Consider the following 19,296-nt stretch of genomic DNA (forward strand, 5'->3'; position numbering starts at 1 on the left):
TCCCCAAGGTACCCAGCACCCCCTCAGAGACACACAGAGGTGAGGCCCCAGCACTGGATTTTATTGCCTCCCTGGCAGAGAGGAGGCCTGCATCATGGGGGTGGTGACTTTGGGCAAGTTCAGGGGCAGGGGCCGGGGCGGGGCGGGGCAGGATGGGGGCGGCAGCGGGGAGTGCTTCCTGACTGATGTGAGGCTCAGATATGGAGCAGTGGGGTTTGTGGAGGCTGTTGGAGGCTGAGCGTGGTGTGGGGAGCCACGGACTGAGCTGGGAGGTTCTGCCAGGGAGAAATGGGTGGTCCCTCACTCTTCAGGTCTGAGAGCCCCTGGAGTGGGGGGGGGGGGGGTGAGGGCTGAGAGGGGCTGAGGTGTCTCACGGAGAGAGAACGTGACCAGGTAGGACCTCAGAGCCCAGGGGCAGTGGGACACCATGGGCTGTGTCCACATCCTGCAGGGCAGGACATGGAGGGGGGAACTGGCCAATGGGGCCCCTCCCCAGAGCATCCCATGGGGCCACAAGGCTGTGGTGGGCACGTGGAGGCTCAGAGCTCGTCGTGGTGACGCGTCAGGTCCTCGCCATAGTTGGTGGCCTGGCTGCCCACGAACATGTTCCAGTTGCCGAGGATCTCTGCCTTACTCAGACGCCCGTCCTGGACAGAAGGTCAGAGGTCAGCAGGACAACTGTCCCCTGGATGGGAAACCCATCTCTGAACCTAAGCATGGCCCTCCAGGGCCCTGTCCCCCCATCTGGGTCCCTGCCCCTTCTTCCCTTGGGTGTCTGTCCATCCCTTTCTCCAGGCGCAGATCTCGGTCTTGCGCCACCAGGCCACGTCCCCCCGCCCCAGCGCCGGCTGCGCGGCCCCATGGGCACCTTGTCCGTGTCACTCTCGTGCAGCAAGTGGTTGGCCTCCACCAGCGGCTGGTCCTGGGCCGGGGGCAGCACCCAGTGGCCGACCTCACTGCCATCCAGCCGCCCGTCCTTGTTCAGGTCCCGGAAGTCCCGGAACTGCTCGCGCTCGGTCTGCACCCAGGCCGGCTCCTCCTCCCCGGGCTCCGCCGAGTACAGGTCCGCTGGGGCCAGGGCGAGAGGCGGACTCAGGCTGGTGCGCGGGCCCGCGGGGCCGACTTGGGCTCCCGTCCGGCTCTGACGCGTCCTCAATGGAGAGACCCCAGTCACCCCTTCTCCTCTCTCCTTAGCCTCAATGTCTTGTGTTTAAATGTGATTAATAACAACCGCTGACTTATGGGTGATTATTATGCTACATGTGAAATTGACATGATCGACCCGCTCTGGGATGGACTGAACAATCAATCAGTTTGACTGACATTTCATGATATTCACATGAAACACTGTGCTCATTGTGTGGCTCAGTGCCTGGCATGTAGCAGGTGCTCCATATGAAGGAAGGACGGGGTACACGTGTCTCTGGAGAGGGAACAAGGAGATACTATCAAGCTCACCTCACCCTAAGGACCTCCCTGGAGATTGTTGGAGCTTCTCCTTGGTTCCAATTATTTGTAAATGTTTGCAAAACTCTTTTGTCCCCAGGCTACCTTAGAGGAAGTATACCCCACAGATGGATTTCCCAGACATCATAACCAGAAAAGCCTTTTCTACCAGACACACAGCCGTGATAATGAGCACCGAATGCCTTCCTTCCCATGGGGACCAGGCCAGGGAGCTCTCTGAGGAGGTCCCCTAGAATAGAGCCACCCCCTGCCCGGCACTGTCAGCCTCCAGGGGCAGCGAGCACAGCTTTTTTTCTCCTAGGGTCCTAAGTCATCAGTTCTTATAGGAAATGGCCATGGGAGATGCAAGAGTTGTGTGTGTGTTTTCATTTTGTGGTAAAATGCACACAACAGCCCTAGCTGGTGTGGCTCAGAGGACTGAGTGTCAGCCTGCGGACCCAAAGGTCGCAGGTTCGATTCCCAGCTGTGGGGCAGGTCCCTAGTTGGGGGTATGCGACAGGCAACCAATCACACATCGATGTTTCTCTCCCTCCCTTCTCCTCTCTCTAAAAATAAATATATATATATATATATATATATATATATAAAATATATATAAAAAGCACACAACATAAAACTCACCATTTGAGATCTAGTACATTTCACAATGTTACACAACTAGGACAGGAGAGTAAGAAGCTAGGAAAATTCTTTAGCACGTGGAACAGGAAAACTGAGACAGAGAGCTGAACAAACTGGCCCAGCAATTTACATCCAGATACAGAAGCTCCCCTCCCTAGAGATAACATCTAGGCCTCCGAGGAATCTCTGCCCCAGGCCCAGAAAAGCAGCAGAACCAGGCGCCTGACGCCAGGACCAGCTGCAGTGACTGATGACCCCCCCTGCCCTGGCCAATCAGTGGAAACCACGACCCTGAAAGGGCACACCTGGGGAACTGATGAACATTCTGACGAAACCCTCCCCTGTGACCTCCCTAAGATTCCTGCCTGCAAGAGAGATAAAAGCCTCAAGATAAAGCCTCTGGAGAGCAGCCCAGGCCATTCCCTTCCCCCTCTGTTTCCCCCACAGGCACGCGTCTCCTAAACTCTCAGGGACCCCGAGACTTGCAACCAGGGGAGCGGTGGGCAGCGGCAGCTCATCTCAGGCTCATCCCCTGAACCTGCCCCCAAGGCCCCCTTTTCTTTGACCTCCCAGGGAGCTAAGGCAGCCCAGCCTGGGCTCCCCTGTTGCTTCCCCTGTGCTAAGCCCTTCCCTGTTTCACCGTCCCAGCTTCAATAAACATCCTCTCACACTCACTTGGGCTGGTGTTGTAAAATCTTTTCTACAAAGTCAAGAACCCACACACTACCGGCTGGCCCAAGGCAGACCCGCTCAGGGCCAGGTCCCCTGTCTGGTAACACAACCTCCATTCAGAACATTCTCATCACCCCAGAAAGACATGACACTTCTTCCCTATTAAGCAGTAACTCCCTAGTCTTATTCCCTCTGTAAGGGATAAAGAAGGCAGTGACTCTCAGACCAGTAGGAGATAATTAACAGATGAATCATGGAAAAGGGGTGAGAAAATGACATTCTGCAGCTCCTCACACATATCTCTGGGATCAAAAGGAGGAAGATTGCCATCACCAAACACAGAGAAATGGGAAGATGTAGCTGGACAACTTTGCAAATAAGTTGGAGATAGACCTATAACTAGAGTACCCTCAATTAATCACACCCTGAGTTAAGTAGTTAATCGCGTTAGATTGTGAGCCTGATTTAACCAGTAATGGAGAAACTGAGGAGAAGAAGAGGAGAGGGGAGGCTAACCACCTTAGGAAGGGGGAACTAATTGCGTTAGGGAGGGGGAGCTAATCACCTTAGGTAGAGCCCCCAGCTGGCTGAGGGTGCACCCGACTCTGCAGACTCGTGAATAAACGCCTCACTTTGCTGTGCAAGTCCTGCGTCCCGGTGTTTTATTGAGAGCGTTTCTCACACCTCCAGCCCCTGGCAACCACTGACCTTTCTTTCTCAATGCATTTTCCTATTCTGCACACTTCCTATAAATGGAATCATACAATATTGTGGCCTTCCACTTAGCACAATATTTTCAAGCTTCACCCACGTTGTAGGATAAATCAGTACTTCATTCCTTTTTATGGCCAAAAAATATTCTCTTGCCTGGACCTACCCCTTTTGTTTATCCATGAATCCATTGATGGAGATTTGTGTTGACTATATGTAGTCGTGTGTGTGAGGGTGGGGGGTTACTCTATCACCCCCATTTACAGATGGGGAAACTGAGGCTCAGAGGAGGTGAGGGACTTTTTACCATCACACGGCTGGGAGGTGGCAGGTGGGTACCAGCCAGACTGGCTCTGCAGCCTGTACCCTTAAGCACAGGGCACGCCTCTCTCTCCCATCTCCCCTAATAGCCATGCCCCCAACCCGGGTGGGGGCCTGCAATGGCCCCTCAGTACTCCTCGTCCATGCCTTTCCCTGAACCATTCAACAGTGCAAAATTACATTTCTTTGGAGGATTCTGGGGTTCTGTCCATGTCTCTGTCCCCGGAGTCCCACAGGGACCCCACAGCTGGGGTATCAGGGCGGAAACCTTGGGCCTGCCTACCTGGACTCAAGTCCTGCTCCGCCTGAGTAGTAGGTGACCTCAGTCAGGTACTCTTCCCTCTGGGCCTCAGCTTCCTTTCTCTATAAAGTGGGGCAAGGATACCCATATGCAGGGGTTGCCAGGGGGATCGAGTGAATTTATGTACAAGATGTGACCACAGTCACCACAGACTTGGTGTCAGCTACTGTTATGATTCAACTGGGACACTTGAGTTCTTTCTTGCAAAGAAATAAATGCTTAAATACAAATGCCCTGCCTGCAGGTTTGTTCCATAAACACATTCTGTAGGCACATGTGTTCAAACTTCTAACAATTCCATCCTTAATACCTTTCCCCTCAACTATTTCTTTGCCCTCTGAGAGCAAGGACAGAGGCGGGGCCACGAGGCCTTTGGAGGTGTCATAGGGCTCCCCTACATCCCAAGTAATAGGTGACATTTACATTTTGCTGTGTAAATGCGAGTTCAGGACAAGTCCTCTCACTTCCTAGCCCAAGCAAACGCAGTCCCTGAGCCCTGATTGTGTAGAAAATTCAGGCCGTCCAGGAAGGGCCCTGGGCCCTGACAGTCTCAGCTGTATCCCCAGACACTAACACGATCAATAAATGTTTCTTGGTGCTGGCACACAGCAGGTACTTGATAAATGCCTTTTCGGTCTGACACACAGAGGGCATTCAATAAATGTTTCCTGGGCCCAGCCCACAGTGGATGTTTGATAAAGATTTGTTGGGCCCTGGCTGGTGTGGATCAGTGGATTGAGCACTGGCCTGTGAACTGAAAGGTTGATGGTTCGATTCCCAGTCAGGGCACAGGCCTGGATTTCAGGCCAGGTCCACATCCACAACTGGGGGAATGTGAGAGGCAACCAATGGATGTTTCTCTCACACACTGAGGTTTCTCTCCCTCTCTTTCTTCCTCCCTTCCCCTCTCTCTAAAAGTAAATAAATAAAATCTTTAAAAAAAAATTTGCTGGGCCAAATACACAGTGCGTGATGGATCAATGCTTTGGGGGCCTAGCACATAGTAGGTGCTCAATAAATGCTTGGTGGCTGCATGAACACATTGCCCCGCCCCCTCATGTCAAAGAGCCTTTGCTTTATAATGCACTGGGCTGCCACTTGGGCAGCTTGGATGGGGACAGGTGTCCTCAGGAAGGGATTCAGGTCCCACTCACCGATGTACTCGTCCACTTGGATGTAGCCGTCTTTGTTCTTGTCCAGGTCCTCCAGGGTTTCCTGGGGAGAAAGAGGCATTGGGGCTGGCTCCCAGGGGGAAGTGGACTCCTGGGGTCAGGACCTAGGTTCTCTGCAGGCATCTCATTCTGGGGTGTCTATGGGGCCAGACACTGGAGCAGTCTCAAAAAAGGCATGACTGTCCCCAGGGGCATGTGGGAAATATGGGGGCTTTCTGGGATGCTCTAATGATGTGGGCCCTACCTGCACTTAATGGGTGGAGCCACAGAACCCAGGGGTCCTGGCACACAGGTTGGTTTACACAAAGAGAGCTGTCCTGCAATCCAGACAACTTGCTCACGCCCCAGCCCACTCCCCAAGGGCAGAAGCCTCTTTCTCTTTAAAAGGCAGAGCCTAGACCCTAACTCCTATTTGCTTATGAGAACTAACTACTTGGTGGAGCATGTTGACATTTTAGGGTTGACAGATAAAATACAGGATTCTCCATTACATTCGACTTTCAGATGAACAACAAATAATTCTTTAGAATAAGTCTGTCCCACACAATATTGGGGACATACTTAGCATACAGGATGCTGAGTTACTTCAATTTCAGATAATTTTTTTAGTAAAAGTATGTCCTCAATATTGTGTGGGACATACTTATACTAACCCCCAAAACACTGTGTGGGATATACTTAAACTAAAAAAGATTATGGCCCTGGCTGGTGTGGCTCAGTGGATTGAGTGCCAGCCTGCAAACCAAAGGGTCACCGGCTCAATTCCCAGTCAGGCCATATACCTGGGTTGGGGGCCAGGTCCCCAGTTTGGGGTGTGCAAAAGGCAACCACACATTGAGGTTTCTGTCCCTTTCTTTCTTCCTCCCTCCCACTCCTTCTAAAAATAAATAAGTAAAATCTTTTTTTTAAAGTATGTGTTGTTACAGATCCAAGTGTAATTCCATATCCTATGTTAATTGCTAAACCTGGTAACTCTACGACACCTACATATTGAAATTCCTGTTATTTATTGTAAGTGACTTTCCCTTAGTTTCTCTTTTATAGTCGCATTTGGGCTAATGGTCATGTCCTGAAATCCTGTGTGGGGGGCGGTTAAGCTCACTATCCAAGAATCTGAGTGATGACAGCAGAGCATAGACCAGGGCTCGGCAAACTTTTCCCATGAAGGCCAGATAGTAAGTATTTTCGTCTTTGCCTGCTGTACAGTCTCCATTAAACTGACTCCACTTTGCAGTTGTAGCGTATGTAAGCAAATGGGACTGACCGTGTTACAATAAAACTTTATTTGCAAGAACATTCTGTGGGCTGGATTTGGCCACAGGTTTTAGTTTGCCAACCCCTGGCTGAGACCATGGATTCAACTATCTTGGTTCAAAGCCAGGCTGTGCCACTTCTCATCTGGGTGGTCTTGGGAAAGTCACCTCTTTGTGGCTAGGTGTCCTTATCTGTAAAATGAAGATGACAGGCCACTGCCATAGGGGTCACAGGACAATTAAATTGAGGTGTTAGAAGGGTGCCTGGCACACAGAACATGCTCAACCAGGTTTGTTAATTCATTAATTAATTTTGGGGTAGAGTAAAGATTTTATTCACTCTCCAAGAAAGGAGAAGGGCGTGATGTAGGGAGGTACAGCAGCCTGTTAAATAATCTTAACTCAGGAGAATAGAGAGGTGTTACAACATTATCTGTTCTAAAATGGGGACGTTGGGCCTGCAGGATGGGAAGTGTGAAGGGTTCCAGAAGCATAGGTTAATGATATCTCTCCTCTGTGACCCCCATTAATCCAGCGATTCTTGTCCTGTAGCTGTTTGACACATGTGTGTAAATGACATAATGACCAAAAAATAAAAATAAATAAAATAAAATGACATAATGACCATTTACCCCAGGCCAGTTTTACAGTTTTACATGTATCTGGTCCCTATAACTGCCTTCCAGTACCATCATTTTATAGATAATGCAATTCAGGTCCAGAGAGGTTAAATAACTTGCCCAAGGTTCCCACAGCCAGGAAGCAGCAGGACTGGGATTTGAACCCAGGCCTTCTGGCCTCAGCACCCTTGATCCTAAGTCCTGCCATAAACCCTCAAAGCAGCTTTGGAAATGGAGACACAGAACGAGGTTACCTGTGAGGACCAGACCAAAGGGGACAGGGTGGGGACACAGGAGGAAAAAAAGATTGTTCACCTTTTTGCATCTTTTGGGGGTTTGACTACATCAGTTGGTGAAGAGTTAAACATGCTACAAGTGGGTATAAATCATTCCACTAATAGTGACACAGAGGGAACCAGGTGGGATGAGAGATGCCATCCTCCATTGACTGACATTTGTGGCCTGAGTTTCCTGGGGAAGGTGCCAGAGGAGCAGGTGACTGGAACCCCTAAGGTGAGTGCTGGAAGGCTGGCCCTCACTCACGGCAACCACGATGTCCCGCATGTACGGGAACTCTTCCGGGTGCAAGAAGGCTGTCAGCTCCTCCCGGGTAGCCTTCAAATCCCCATCCTGGTCAGCCACCCGGAAACGCCGCTCATCCCGAGCCAGCATCTTCTTGTAGGTCTCCGAGTCTTCCACATCGTGAAATTCCTCACCTAGGAAAGAAGGGAGCGCGGTGAGACGAGCTTTCACGGAGATGTCACCAGGCATGTTGAGAGAAAGATAAAGGGATCTAACTCAGGGGGGCCAGGGCAGGAAGACCTCCACTCAGTTAATCGCACATAATATATACTCATCATTTGCGCATATTTGCTGCCTTGTAGTGAGAGCTTATTATATACTAAGCTCTTTCCCTACAGTGCATTTAACCCTCACAAAAAGCAAGCGGAGTTCTTTGGTTTATTCTCACTTTATGAATGAGAAACTGACTCTCAGAGAGGAATTAACTCGCCCAGTGATGGGCTTTGAGATAACACTGGCCATTGGGGCCCCCAGTCATGCTCTGATGCAGGAGGTTATTCTGCCCCAGGTTGCTGGACAGAGTGAAGGGGAAGGGCATTTTCAACAGAGGGAACAATATGTGCAGAATGTAGAGGCTTGAAGAATGTGGTGAGTTTGGGGAAATGGCAGAATATCTATTCAACAGGGGAAGAAAATGCAGAAAAACAAAGCCGAAGGAGGCCTGAGGAGCTGGGACTCTCTCCTGGGGACCTGGGGGAGTCATGGGGGGCTCTGAGCAGCAGAGAATCAGAGTAAGCTCTGGATGTGGAAAGACCCGTTGGGGGATATATTAGGGACAGGCTTGGGTGAGGGTACAGGAAGGAGAGAACAAGAGCTGCAGGGGCCCAGGGCTGGGGCGTGGGGATGGGGAGGAGGGAACCCAGGGAATCAGCAGGCAGGGAACATGGCTTTGGAGTTCTCAGATGAAAGGTCAGGGGCATGGAAGGTAGATGTCCCTGGTCAAGAATCTGAAGCCTCTGGTCCCAGGATTATAGAGGTTGTAGATACTAGAATGAGAAGCCAGAAAGCAGAGATTGGTGGCTTCAGGGTGATGAGGTCTTAGAAGTGGGTAGACCCTGGTCAGAGGTCAAGGTCAGGGATTCTGACAATGGGCTAAAGGTTCTCAGGATGAGGGGTCAAAAAGGTCAGGGTCAGTGTGAGCATGAGGAGCAGGAGTCAGGGTCTCGCCGCATACCAGGCGCGTAGTAGCCATAGGTGGCGTTGCGCAGCTCCTCCCAACCCACATGCCCGTCGCGGTCCGTGTCGTACGTGTCCCAGGCCGCGCTCACCGAGTCCCGTATGTGCCGTTGCTGTGTGTGTGCAATCCACGCGCGGAGCTCGGCTAGCGAAACCCAGCCGTCTCCGTCACCTGCGCGGTCCATGCGGTCCACTATGCGCCTGTGAGCCGGGGCGGAGCACAGTTCTGACTCAGGGCCCGTCCACCGGAGTCCCGCCCCCGCCCAGACTCCGCCCCTCACGAGGAGCCACGCCCCTCACTTGAGGTGCACCTCTTACAGGCTAAAAATGCTGTTTAACAGGCGCCCACAAACTAGGGGAGGCACATGTCAATCCCGAGATCGCGCCCACCGCAGGGTTCGGCTCCCAGAGGCTATCACGCCCTTCCGAGACCCAGCAGGCCTATGGGGGGCGCTGTGATCCGCGACACGCCTGGGTGGGCTAAGAACCTAAAACAATCCAAGGCCACACCCTCCGCTCTGGCCCCGCCCCTCGACTCTGCAGACGCTCCATCTCCCGCTGGTCCTCCGAGTCGGAGTAGGGACAGGGAGAGGAGTGTGTCACACTGCGTCCCTGGACTGCAGGGTTCCTGTCTCAAGGCTGCCTCTGAACTACAACTGCCATGGCCACACACATCTCGCCGTCTCAGGTCCGGCCCATGTCTGGCCCCCTCTTCCCTGGCTCGGCCAGTTTTAGGATCTCCCTTCTAACCCTCCTCTAGCGCCTCCTGCTCTGCAGCCTACCTGGATGTGCTGGTCAATTTCAGGCCCATTACCATCCAGCCCTGCTTCACGCTGCGTTCCCCCACCTTTCCCCAGACGTTAACAGGCCTTGACCCAGGACTATCACTTACAATCCAGCGGGTGAGGGCCCACCTCAACACTCCTTCTCTCAGGTCTTGCCTGTAGGCTCCCAAATCCCTTCCTGCTCCCTGGCCACATCCGGCCACTGGTTTGGGTCCTCGCCCAACTGAGTGCCCAAGGAGCCTTATCTGTCACTGTCCCTAAGCCCTTGCAACCCAGTCGCCAGGGTCGAATCTGAGTCAGCCTTGCTGCCCCCTCCCAAGCTAGGTGTCTCTGCTAGGATGGGTTGGAGACAGGCTCTGTCCCCAGGGATCCACACTCTACCCTTAGGTATTGCTAAGAGCTAGAGGTTCCACAACCAGATATTCTAGGTTCAAATTCTGCAGCCTCTTCTTACTGTCTGTGTGACTGTGGGCAGGTCACTTAACCCCTCTGTGCCTCAGTTCCCCACTCTGTAAAATGGGGATAAATAGTAGAACGTGGTTGTGGGAAATAAATATGTTAGTTAACCCTTGGAAAGCACTTAGAACAGTGCCTGGCGTTGCAATAAGTGCTATGCCAAGTATGTTAGCCTCTCACTGTGTTTCCTCTCCCAGCTCTCCCTCCCACATCCCACCCATGCACACTCTCCCAGCCAGAGACCTGGCCACCACAGCTGTCTTCACCGTGGTCTAGGCACCATTGTCTCTTGTCTCCCACAGGGACCACTGCAGTCACTTCTTCAATGGGCTTCTTGCTCTAGCTAAGCTGTTCCCCAAATGGCAACCAGAGGGATTCTGTTAAAACCAAAGTCAGCTCGCATCATCCTTCTAAAGCCCTCCCATGGCTCCTGCCTCACTCAGAGAAAAGCTTAAAGCCACTTTGTTCCCTCCCCCTTTACTCATGGGGTTCCAGCCACATGTAACTCACTGTTCCTCGAACACATCAGGCCTACTCCTGCCTCAGGGCCTTTGCACTTATATTCCCCTCTGCCTGGCATGCTATTCCCACACATAATCACATGGCCCAAATAGTACCTTCTCACCGAGGCCTCCCCTAACCTCCCTGTTTTTAATTACAACCCTGAATCTTCCAGCCCCCATCTTTCTCCTACCCCAGACGGGCTTGGCTTTCCTCTGGGCTAAGTTGGTCGAATTCCTTGGCCACCTCCTGTCCCAGGAAAGCCTCATGGTCATACTGGAAGTTCCCGTGGGCATCATCATGAGGGGCCTCGCTCAGGGGAGTCTGCTGGTGCACTCTCCCAGAGCCATGAGGGCCGCCCTCAGGGGAGGGCTTCCCCTGGGCTCCGTGCCTGAGCAGCAAGAGCAGCAGCAGAAGTGATGGTCGCGGCGTCATCAGTCCCTGGGCAGTGGCGGAGACTAGGAGTCAGGGGTCACAGGGAAAAGGACAGAGACTGAACAGGAGGATAGGGGGAGGGGAGACCTGGAACAGGACAGCGAGAGAGATGGTAGCCGGCCGCAAAGTTTTGGGCTCAAGAAGGGCGGGGATTGGAGGGGAGGGCTGGGTTCTTAGAGAGTAAAACCAGCTTTGGGGATTGAATCTTTTGAGGGAGTTCCAGAGGGGTCCCAGAGCCGCAAGTGGGGGGATTCAAACAGGAGACGTGGCGTACTTCCCACGCAAAGTGTGGGGCAGGGTCGTGGTTAAAAGAAGAAATCATGCAAGGTCCCGGGTGTCGTTTCCAGCCTCAGCTCTAATCCTCCACCCGAGCGGACCTGAACAGTCCAACCTGCGCCGGCTACCCACCCTCGCCTCCGTTTACCGGGTTATCCAGCCCCACTGCGTTCTCCACGCTCGGCTCTACGTTCTCCAAAAAGATGCCCAATTTGGCTGCTCACCAGTCAGTCCCCGCCTCCGGCTGGGCAGAGGCCCCACCCCCCAACCAATGCGCTCAGGAGGACCCCACAGGGCGGAGCCGAAGGGGCGGGCGGGCTGGGACGCCCCTCGCCACGTCCACAAAGGAAAGCTTGGCGCGCGAGGATCGGCCTCGCCCCTTCCCAGGCCGGGCAACGCGGGAGCGATGCAACCAGGAACTACAATTCCCGGCAGGCTTCGGGGCGCCATGCCTCACAACCTCCAGATGTTCTAACTCTAAAGGCTCATGGGAGATTTGTTTTTATCTTTTCTCCTTTGTCAGCATGGTTTAAGCAAGAAGGGAACCCAGGGGCCAGAGGAGCCATCCCCTTCCCGGATGGAGGGAACCACTCTTCCGCTCCACCAAGCAGTCACGTCAGACTCCAGCCAAGACTTCCTCTAAATGCCTGGCACAGTGTAGGCATTCAGTAAATACTTGTGAAATTTATGAATAAAAAATATATGACTTGGCATATAAAATTGGCAGATTCCACCATTGCAACCTGTTAGCCTCAGGAGAGATTTGCAGCCCAGAGCGTACACCATTTATTCCTCCCACTCATTCCCTTACCTTCCCCACTGAAAAAGTTGAAATGATGAGAACACAATGATTCTGGCCCAAATTCTTGTTATATGTGGAGATGGAAAAGAGCCATATACATTAGGAGGGGAAACTGAGGCAGACCACAGGAGGACAAATCCAGAGGGAGGACCCTGGGCCCAGGACTCCTTCTGTAGGCTCAGAAATACCAGGATTCCAGGATGTCTCACAGCATGAAAGGGACCTGACTACTAGCAGCAGCCAGGATGGGGGAGGATCAGGCAGTTGCTGAGAATGCTTTTATATCCTACGAGTCAGCATCCTTGGGCAGGCCGGGAGCGGGCAGGAGGGCCCCTCCATCGTCCCCACGGAGAGAGATCCAAGGGACTGGAGAGGGAAAGGGGCAAGTCATCAGAATCTCTGAGATGCTCTGGGTCTCCGCCCCTCCCCCCACGTGTGTGTGTGGGTGTGTGTGTGTCTGAGTCTGTCTGCTACTCCGTGGGTTTCTGTCCTCCTGAGTCTCTTTCCCCTTTCCCGATCTCTGTCCCCATCTCCCTCTGTCTAGATCTCTGCCTCCCCCCTTTTGGGGTCTCTGTCCCTCTCTCTGAGCCTCTTCCCTCTTGCTGCCCCACACCTGGAAGCCCCTTTCTCATCCTCCTCCACAGTATAGCTCCGCCTGCAGCCACTGCCATGAGTAGTAGGAGGCCGATGACAATTCCAACCACTGGCACCGAGGACTTGGGTGGTGATTCTGCAGCCGGAGAAATGCTGTCAGATGTCGAATGAATGGACCCTCTGCCCTATCTGAACCAGGGCAGGGGGCTTGGAGTTCTCAGTCCCTCCCAATCTCAGAGATCCCAACACCAAGTTTTGGGGAGTGGGTGTGGGTAGGCAAAAGGTCAGTCAGCTGATGTTCTGGGTCTGGGTAGAACGTTTCCAGGTCAGATACAAGAACCAGCCATCACAAGAGCAGTCTCAGTCATGCTGGCCAAGGGTCCTGCAGAAGCCGGAAGGTGGCATTAGAACTCGGGAGAGCAGGGGAAGGCACAGAGCAGGTCAGACTCCGAACAGTAAATCATCATTCTTGGCGAGGACTGGCAGCAGCAGACGGCAATGGTCAGACTCCATGACGATGAGCGGCAGCAGGACAGATGGTGGTCAGACTTAGCAAGGACTGTCTGTGGTAGTTAATAGCGGGCTAGATTTAATGAGGCCAGCAGCAGCAGCAGCAGGGAAGGCCAGGGAGGATAAGCAACTGGGGACAGAAGGTTGTCAGGCTTTGGGAGAATTGGCAGGAATGGGGCACAAGGCAGGCAGGCAGACTCAAAGCAGACTGGCAGGTAGTTAAGACTCAGAAAGGATTGCTACCAGACAAAGGAGTGATCCTGGCCCCAGGGGACCTCACCCAGGTACACAGTGAGCGGCTGTGACAGCCCCACGTGCTGCACCACACAGCTATAGTGGTGTTCGTCGCCACTTTTGACCGTTAGCGATGACCAGGCATGGAAGGAGCCGTCACCGTTGGGGCCAAACTTGATTTCACCAGTGCCCACGGCGAGCTCGTTCCTTAGGAATCGCAGCTGCAGCTCGGGTGGGAAGAAGGAGAAGGCGCTGCAGGTGAGCACAGAGAAGCCAGGGCTTTCTGGGCGGGCCTTCAGGCGCATGGAGGGTGGCTCTGCAGACAAGACAGGCAGACAGCCTAAGCCCCTGGCCCACGAATCCCCTGGGCCAGGCCCAGTGCAGGGCCAGGGACACAGCGAGGCCTGCAATCCTTCCACTCGCAGCAGGCACCCCCATGTGCCCTGCACTGTACTACGCCTGGAGAATACAATGGTAAAAGGAGAAGGACCTTCCCAGAGAGGACATAGACCCATCTTGTATCCACCATCAGGGTATCCAGCACTCATCCATTCCTTCCTACAACTGATATCTACCGAGCATCTATTATTCCTGACCTTCTTCCAAGCGCTGGGCACACAGCAGTGAACAGGAGAGACCAAAGTCCCTATCCTTGTGGAGCGTATGCTCTCAGGAGGGGAGAGAGACAAATATCTGTGTACAAACAAATGAAAGGACAATAGACTCGGAAAGTGTAATGAAGAGAGGAAGCGAGACAGACCCTACACTCATTGAAAAGAATAAGAGGATATTAGGAAATATTTCATGCCAGCACGTTTGAAATTTGAATAAACTGGGAAAATCCCTATGAAATACAACCTTCCAACAACTGATACAAGAGAAAATTAAACACTTGAGTAGTACTACAAATATTTTAAAAATTTAATCCAGCTCTAGCCAGGTGGCTCAGTTGGTTGAGCATCATCCCATGCACCAAAAAGTTGCAGGTTTGATCCCTGATCAGGGCACGTATGTGGGTTGACGGTTCGATCCATGGTCAAGGAGTGTATGAGAAGCAACTGATTGATGTTCCTCTCTCACATGGATGTTTCTCGCTCCCTCTCCCTTCCTCTCTCTCTAAAAATGAATAAACATATCCTTAGGTGAAAATTTTTTAAAAAATTAATCCATAATTTAAAACTTCTCAACAAATAAAACTCCAGGCCCAGACAACATCATTAGTGAATTCTTCAAAACAACTAAGAAAGAAATACTACTACTCTTGCCCTGACTGGTGTGTGGCTCAGTTGGTTGGGCATCGTCCCGCAAAACAAAAGGTCACCAGTTTGAATCCTGGTCAGGGCACAAGCCTGGGTTGCGGGCCAGGTCCCCAGTTAGGGGCGTGTGAGAGGCAACCACACATTGGTGGTTATCTTCCTCATTTCTGCCTCCCTTCCCCTCTCTCTAAAATAAATAAAATCTTTAAAAACAAAAAACAAATAAAACTATCACTAACATAATACTTGGTAAAATGCTGATGCTCTCTCTGTGAGTTTGAGAATACAAGATGTTCATTATCACCACTCTGTTCAACATTGTATTGGTGATTCTGGCCAGTGTAATAAGATAAGAAAAAGAAATAAAAGATATTGCCCTGATCCATGTGGCTCAATTGGTTGTACGTCATCCCACAAGGCAAAAGGTCTCAAGTTGGATTCCCAGTCAGGGCACATGCCTGGGTTGCAAGTTTGGTCCCTGGACAGGGTGTGTGCAAGAGGCAATGCTTCTCTCTCACGTCAGTGTTTCTCTCCCTTTCTTTCTCCCTCCCTTTCCTTCTCTCTAAAAATAAATAAATAACAATCTTTAAAATAAATAAATAAATAAATGACAATGGGCAAAAGACCCAAACAGCCACTCCACCAAGAGCAGACACCCAACTGGCCAATAATTTGAAAACATACTCAACATGGCAAGTCATCAAATCATGTATCTGATAATAACAAATGAATTCACAGCGAGATACTACTACACACCCACTAGAATTGTTAGCATGAAAGACGGTATCAAATTCTGGCAAACGTGTGGAACAACTGGAATTAACATACACAGCAGGTGGGCGTATGAAACCGGTTCAACCACTTTGAGGAAATATACAGCACCACCTACTAAACCTAATCCTATATGAAGGCTATGACTCAACCATTCCACTCATGGGTAGTAAGTCAAAATAAATGAAAATACATTTATTTAGCAAAAGACATGTATAAGAATGCTCATAGAAACTTCTCATAATAGCCCCAGTCTGGGAAAAAAAAAAATTTCTTGATAAACTGTGGTATGAACCATGTAACGAAATAGTACTCACCAACTTTTTTAAAAAAAGGACTAAAAAAAAAAAAAGAGCAAGCCTTAGCTGGTGTGGCTCAGTAGACTGAGCACCGACCTGTGAACCAAGAGGTTGCCTGTTCGATTCCCAGTCAGGGCACATGCCTGGGTTGTGGGCCAGGTCCCCAGTTGGGGGCACGAGTGAGAGTCAACCACACAGTGATGTTTCTCTCCCTCTCTTTCTCCTTTCCCCTCTCTCTAAAAATAAATAAATAAACAAAGAAACAAACAAAAAAAGACACAGATTTAGTTAAAAACAAACAAATGAACAAACAAAAAGCTGTCCAAATTAGCTTCCCATTAGTCTTAGACTAAAATTCCAACTCTACGCTGTGGCCCATAAGCCCCATGTGGTCTGGCTGTTTTATGTCGCTTTGACTTCACAACATCCCTGCTCCACTGGCCATCTTCCTGTCCTCCAACATGTCTGATTCTTTCCCTCCTCAGGACCTTTGCACCTGCTGTTCCCTCTGCTTACAGTTCTCTTCCTGGAGGTCCTGCCAGAACTGGGTCCTTCTCATGCTTTCTTTGATCTCGGGTGTCCACTCTTCAGCGAGGCCATTCCCGACCAACCGCCCTGGCTCAAGCACGCCCCCATCCCGCTGCCGGGAATCGAACCAGCGACACTTGGCTCGCAGGCCGATGCTCAATCCACTGAGCCACAGCAGCCAGGGCTATCTCTGTCCTTTTTTAAAGTTATTTTTTTTAAAATTGATTGATTTGAGAAAGAGACAGAAGGGACAAAGACAGGGAGACAATGATTTGCTGTTCCACTTATTGATGCATTCACTGATTGATTCTTGTATGTGCCCTGACCATGGCGGGCTGAGGGGCTTGAGCTCTGTCCTGAGGGCTCTGGGAGTCACAGGAGAGCCATGTGCAGGAGAGGGGCAGGGTCAACTCTAGGGCGGGGAGGCAGAGATACCCTCTGGGATGAGTGGGGGAGGGGTTGTAGGGGGAGACTGGAGGCTGGAAGGCCATGGAGGAGGATGTGGGAACAGGAAAGGGTCTCAGGCGGGGCTGAGGGCATGGAGAGATCCCCGGGATCCGAGGTTCCCCAAGGTAGCTCACCCTTCCACTCCAGGTTCCCGCGGCCCCTCTCCAGGTGGTTCAGCAGCCGCTGGGGGCAGGAGGACAGCAGGAAGGTCTTCTCCTTGCTCACGGCCTCCGCGTCTTGCCTCCACTTCAAGCTGATGGTCCGGGCCTCCGGCCAGTCTCCATCCCAGATGCCCGTCTTGGGGTCGAACGTCATGAACTCCTCGCCATTCAGGGCAAACGTGGCCACCGGCACGGAGCCGTTGTCAGGCCCCAGCTCACAGCCCAGGAGGCCCTGCAGGGTGTAGGGCTCTGGGGAACCTACAGACAGGTGAGCCTGGGGGCCCAGCATTCAGGACCCCCACCCCCTCCTCCCTCCCACCGCGGAGCCCGTCTCACCTCCTGCCGTCAGAGCTTCGAGAGCTTCCAGGAAGAGCTTCTGCTTGTTCCTCAGGTCCACCGTCTCCTTCTCCCAGTACAAGGACACCTGGTTCTCCCAGATCCAAGGCCCGCACGGCTCAGCTTGGCGCCGCAGGTCGTTGTAGCTCAGGTACTGCTGTGGCCCCAGCCAGCCCGACACCCAGAAGGCAGGAGCGCCCTCGGCCGGGGCGGACACGGCGGTGAAGTGGTACAGCAGGGAGCGGTGGCTGTCTGCGGGGACAGAGGTGGAGGCGGCGCGTGGGGGCGGGGGCCCCAGGCTGGCAGCGGGACCGACACCCCGACAGAGGAAAGGCTCGACCCCAGGGAGAGCGGACAGACCGTGAGCCAGGGAGACAGACCCACAGGTGGGGAGAAAGACCCTGAGGGCGGGAGGGGGGGGACAGAGACCGGAGCCAGGGAGCCAGGTGGCACCCAGACGCGCCGCGCCAAGGCGGAGAACGAGGTCAACAAAGTGAAATGCGGAGAAGGAGGAAATGCCTGGCTCCGGAGAAAAGTCCGATTTTGCTTCGTCCGCTCTTTTCCCGGCCCGTGGCCTCCCTCCACCCGACAGCCCCGGCCGGCCGAGCGCCCCTCACCTGCGCGCAGGGTCCCGGGCTGGAGGAAGAGCAGGAAACAGAGCCCCCAGGGCTGAGGCCGGGGGACCCGCATCCTGAGAGGCAGACCTGGGGCGGGAGGGGGCGCGTCACTCACCGGGACCCCCGCCCCGCCCCCACCGCCCCTGCTCCACCGGGCTCGGCAACCGCGCGGCGCCCACGCGTGCGGACTCGGGGCTCCGTCCAGGACCCGTCACAACACTGCCCTGCGCCTCCACGAACTTTCACCCCTTAATTTGATCCCTGTTGGTTAATTAATTACAGAGCTTGGATTGGCTGAGATTTCATTCTCAGAGCGGAGCCCCGCCTCCTCCTCCGCCCCCCGGCCTCGGAGTCCGGCCCCCAGCCCCCTCCCCACCTGGACCCAGGGGTCCCGGCCCGCGGCCCCTCCTCCTCCTCCGAACCCAGGAGTCTGGGTCCCCAGCTCCTTCTTCTGACCGGGGGCCCGGACCCGCAAACCTTCTTCGGACTCAGAAGTCCGGGCCCCCAGCGCGTCCTCCCGCGGACCCAGGAGTCCAGCTCCCCGGCGCGTCCTCCCGCGGACCCAGGGATCCGGGCCCCCGACCCCCTCCTCCCGCGGACCAAGGAGTCCGGGCCCCCGGCGCCTTCTCCCGTGGCCCCGGAGCCCCCGACCCTAGCCCGTCCTCCCTCGGTCTGGGGCCCAGCTCTGCTCACGGCAGCCACGATCCCTTCCCGCCTGCAGTCTCAGCTGGCTCCCGTGACTGGAGACCCCAGTTCCTCTCTCACATCCTGTCCGGAGACTGCTCCCCACTCCAACTCCAGGAATATCCAACCCCGCCCCCCGCTGCAGGGCACACCCCAGGCCCTGGGCCCTGACTCTCAAGCGTTTGCTTGTCTGGAAACTTTTGTTCTTTTGTGTTTTTCAGTCTCTTTTTCGGTTGCCCTCTTTTTTTTTTTTCACTTTGAGGGTATCAGCCAGCCCGCAATTTCATGTCCAAGTTGACAGTAGACTCAACGCTATTGGAGTCCGAAGTCTTGGGTCTCTAGGGGCCCCTTCTTACCTCATTTACCCTCCAGGCCTCCACCAGCTCCTGCTACAGCGGGCTGTCTCCACACACTAGTTCCTCCTTGGGACCCCTCCCCCCAAGTGTCACTTAAAGTGCCCCTGCACTTCTTTTTTTTTAGAACAATATTTTTGTTTTAGAAAAAGGTTCTGTTAGTAAAATAAAAACTTTGTATAAAAGCATTACAGATCAAAAGCTCTATTTATATTCATTGCTTCAATGTCCAATTATACATCAAACACTGAATGGGCACAGCGCATGCAAAGCAAAATGGACAGCCCTGGCTGTAGTGGCTCAGTGGATTGAGCGCTGGCCTGTGAACCAAAGGGTCAACGGGTTCGATTCCCAG

The 19,296-nt window shown here is 53.1% G+C and overlaps 2 protein-coding genes across 8 annotated transcripts; both read right to left on the reverse strand.

The window, feature by feature from the left end:
- Positions 1-336: 336 nt before the first annotated feature.
- Positions 337-11,610, reverse strand: RCN3 (reticulocalbin 3). Of its 4 annotated transcripts, none has more exons than XM_090260492.1 (7): positions 11,482-11,610; positions 10,832-11,096; positions 8,895-9,097; positions 7,682-7,854; positions 5,248-5,308; positions 869-1,068; positions 337-647 (listed from the first exon to the last, which is right to left on the reverse strand). In XM_090260492.1, the coding sequence occupies exons 2-7, from the start codon at positions 11,071-11,073 to the stop codon at positions 540-542; spliced, it is 987 nt and encodes a 328-aa protein (XP_090116618.1). In that variant the 5' UTR covers positions 11,074-11,096; positions 11,482-11,610; the 3' UTR covers positions 337-539. The 4 variants fall into 4 exon arrangements, with proteins under 4 accessions (XP_090116618.1, XP_090116619.1, XP_090116617.1 ...); XM_090260493.1 differs by having other exon boundaries at positions 10,832-11,079; positions 11,498-11,609; XM_090260491.1 differs by having other exon boundaries at positions 11,498-11,609.
- A 590-nt stretch (positions 11,611-12,200) lies between these two features.
- Positions 12,201-19,022, reverse strand: FCGRT (Fc gamma receptor and transporter). Of its 4 annotated transcripts, none has more exons than XM_090260844.1 (7): positions 18,945-19,021; positions 17,905-17,991; positions 17,288-17,539; positions 16,925-17,200; positions 13,536-13,805; positions 12,765-12,881; positions 12,201-12,517 (listed from the first exon to the last, which is right to left on the reverse strand). In XM_090260844.1, exons 2-7 carry the CDS (start codon positions 17,975-17,977, stop codon positions 12,438-12,440), a joined length of 1,068 nt encoding a protein of 355 aa, XP_090116970.1. In that variant the 5' UTR covers positions 17,978-17,991; positions 18,945-19,021; the 3' UTR covers positions 12,201-12,437. The 4 variants fall into 4 exon arrangements, with proteins under 4 accessions (XP_090116970.1, XP_090116967.1, XP_090116969.1 ...); XM_090260841.1 differs by having other exon boundaries at positions 16,925-17,209; XM_090260843.1 differs by lacking the exon at positions 18,945-19,021 and adding an exon at positions 18,598-18,692 and having other exon boundaries at positions 16,925-17,209.
- Between the last annotated feature and the right edge of the window lie 274 nt (positions 19,023-19,296).

This window comes from Furipterus horrens, unplaced genomic scaffold (genome assembly GCF_987537825.1).
Source record: "Furipterus horrens unplaced genomic scaffold, mFurHor1.1.pri manual_scaffold_13, whole genome shotgun sequence".
NCBI classification, from domain to species: Eukaryota; Metazoa; Chordata; class Mammalia; order Chiroptera; family Furipteridae; genus Furipterus; species Furipterus horrens.

What these genes read in the sequence shown, in the direction of transcription:
- RCN3 (XM_090260492.1), bottom strand. Translation starts at nt 11,073, where the DNA reads ATGACGCCGCGACCATCACTTCTGCTGCTGCTCTTGCTGCTCAGGCAC. An exon ending in CCAAGTGGACGAGTACATCG is followed by an intron (nt 1,069 to 5,247) that starts GTGAGTGGGACC and finishes CCCTGGCCCCAG; the next exon opens with CGGACCTGTACTCGGCGGAG. An exon ending in ACGAGAGTGACACGGACAAG is followed by an intron (nt 648 to 868) that starts GTGCCCATGGGG and finishes CCTTCTGTCCAG; the next exon opens with GACGGGCGTCTGAGTAAGGC.
- FCGRT (XM_090260841.1), bottom strand. Translation starts at nt 17,977, where the DNA reads ATGCGGGTCCCCCGGCCTCAGCCCTGGGGGCTCTGTTTCCTGCTCTTC. An exon ending in GCCCGGGACCCTGCGCGCAG is followed by an intron (nt 17,540 to 17,904) that starts GTGAGGGGCGCT and finishes CTGTCCCCGCAG; the next exon opens with ACAGCCACCGCTCCCTGCTG. An exon ending in CGAAGCTCTGACGGCAGGAG is followed by an intron (nt 17,210 to 17,287) that starts GTGAGACGGGCT and finishes ACCTGTCTGTAG; the next exon opens with GTTCCCCAGAGCCCTACACC.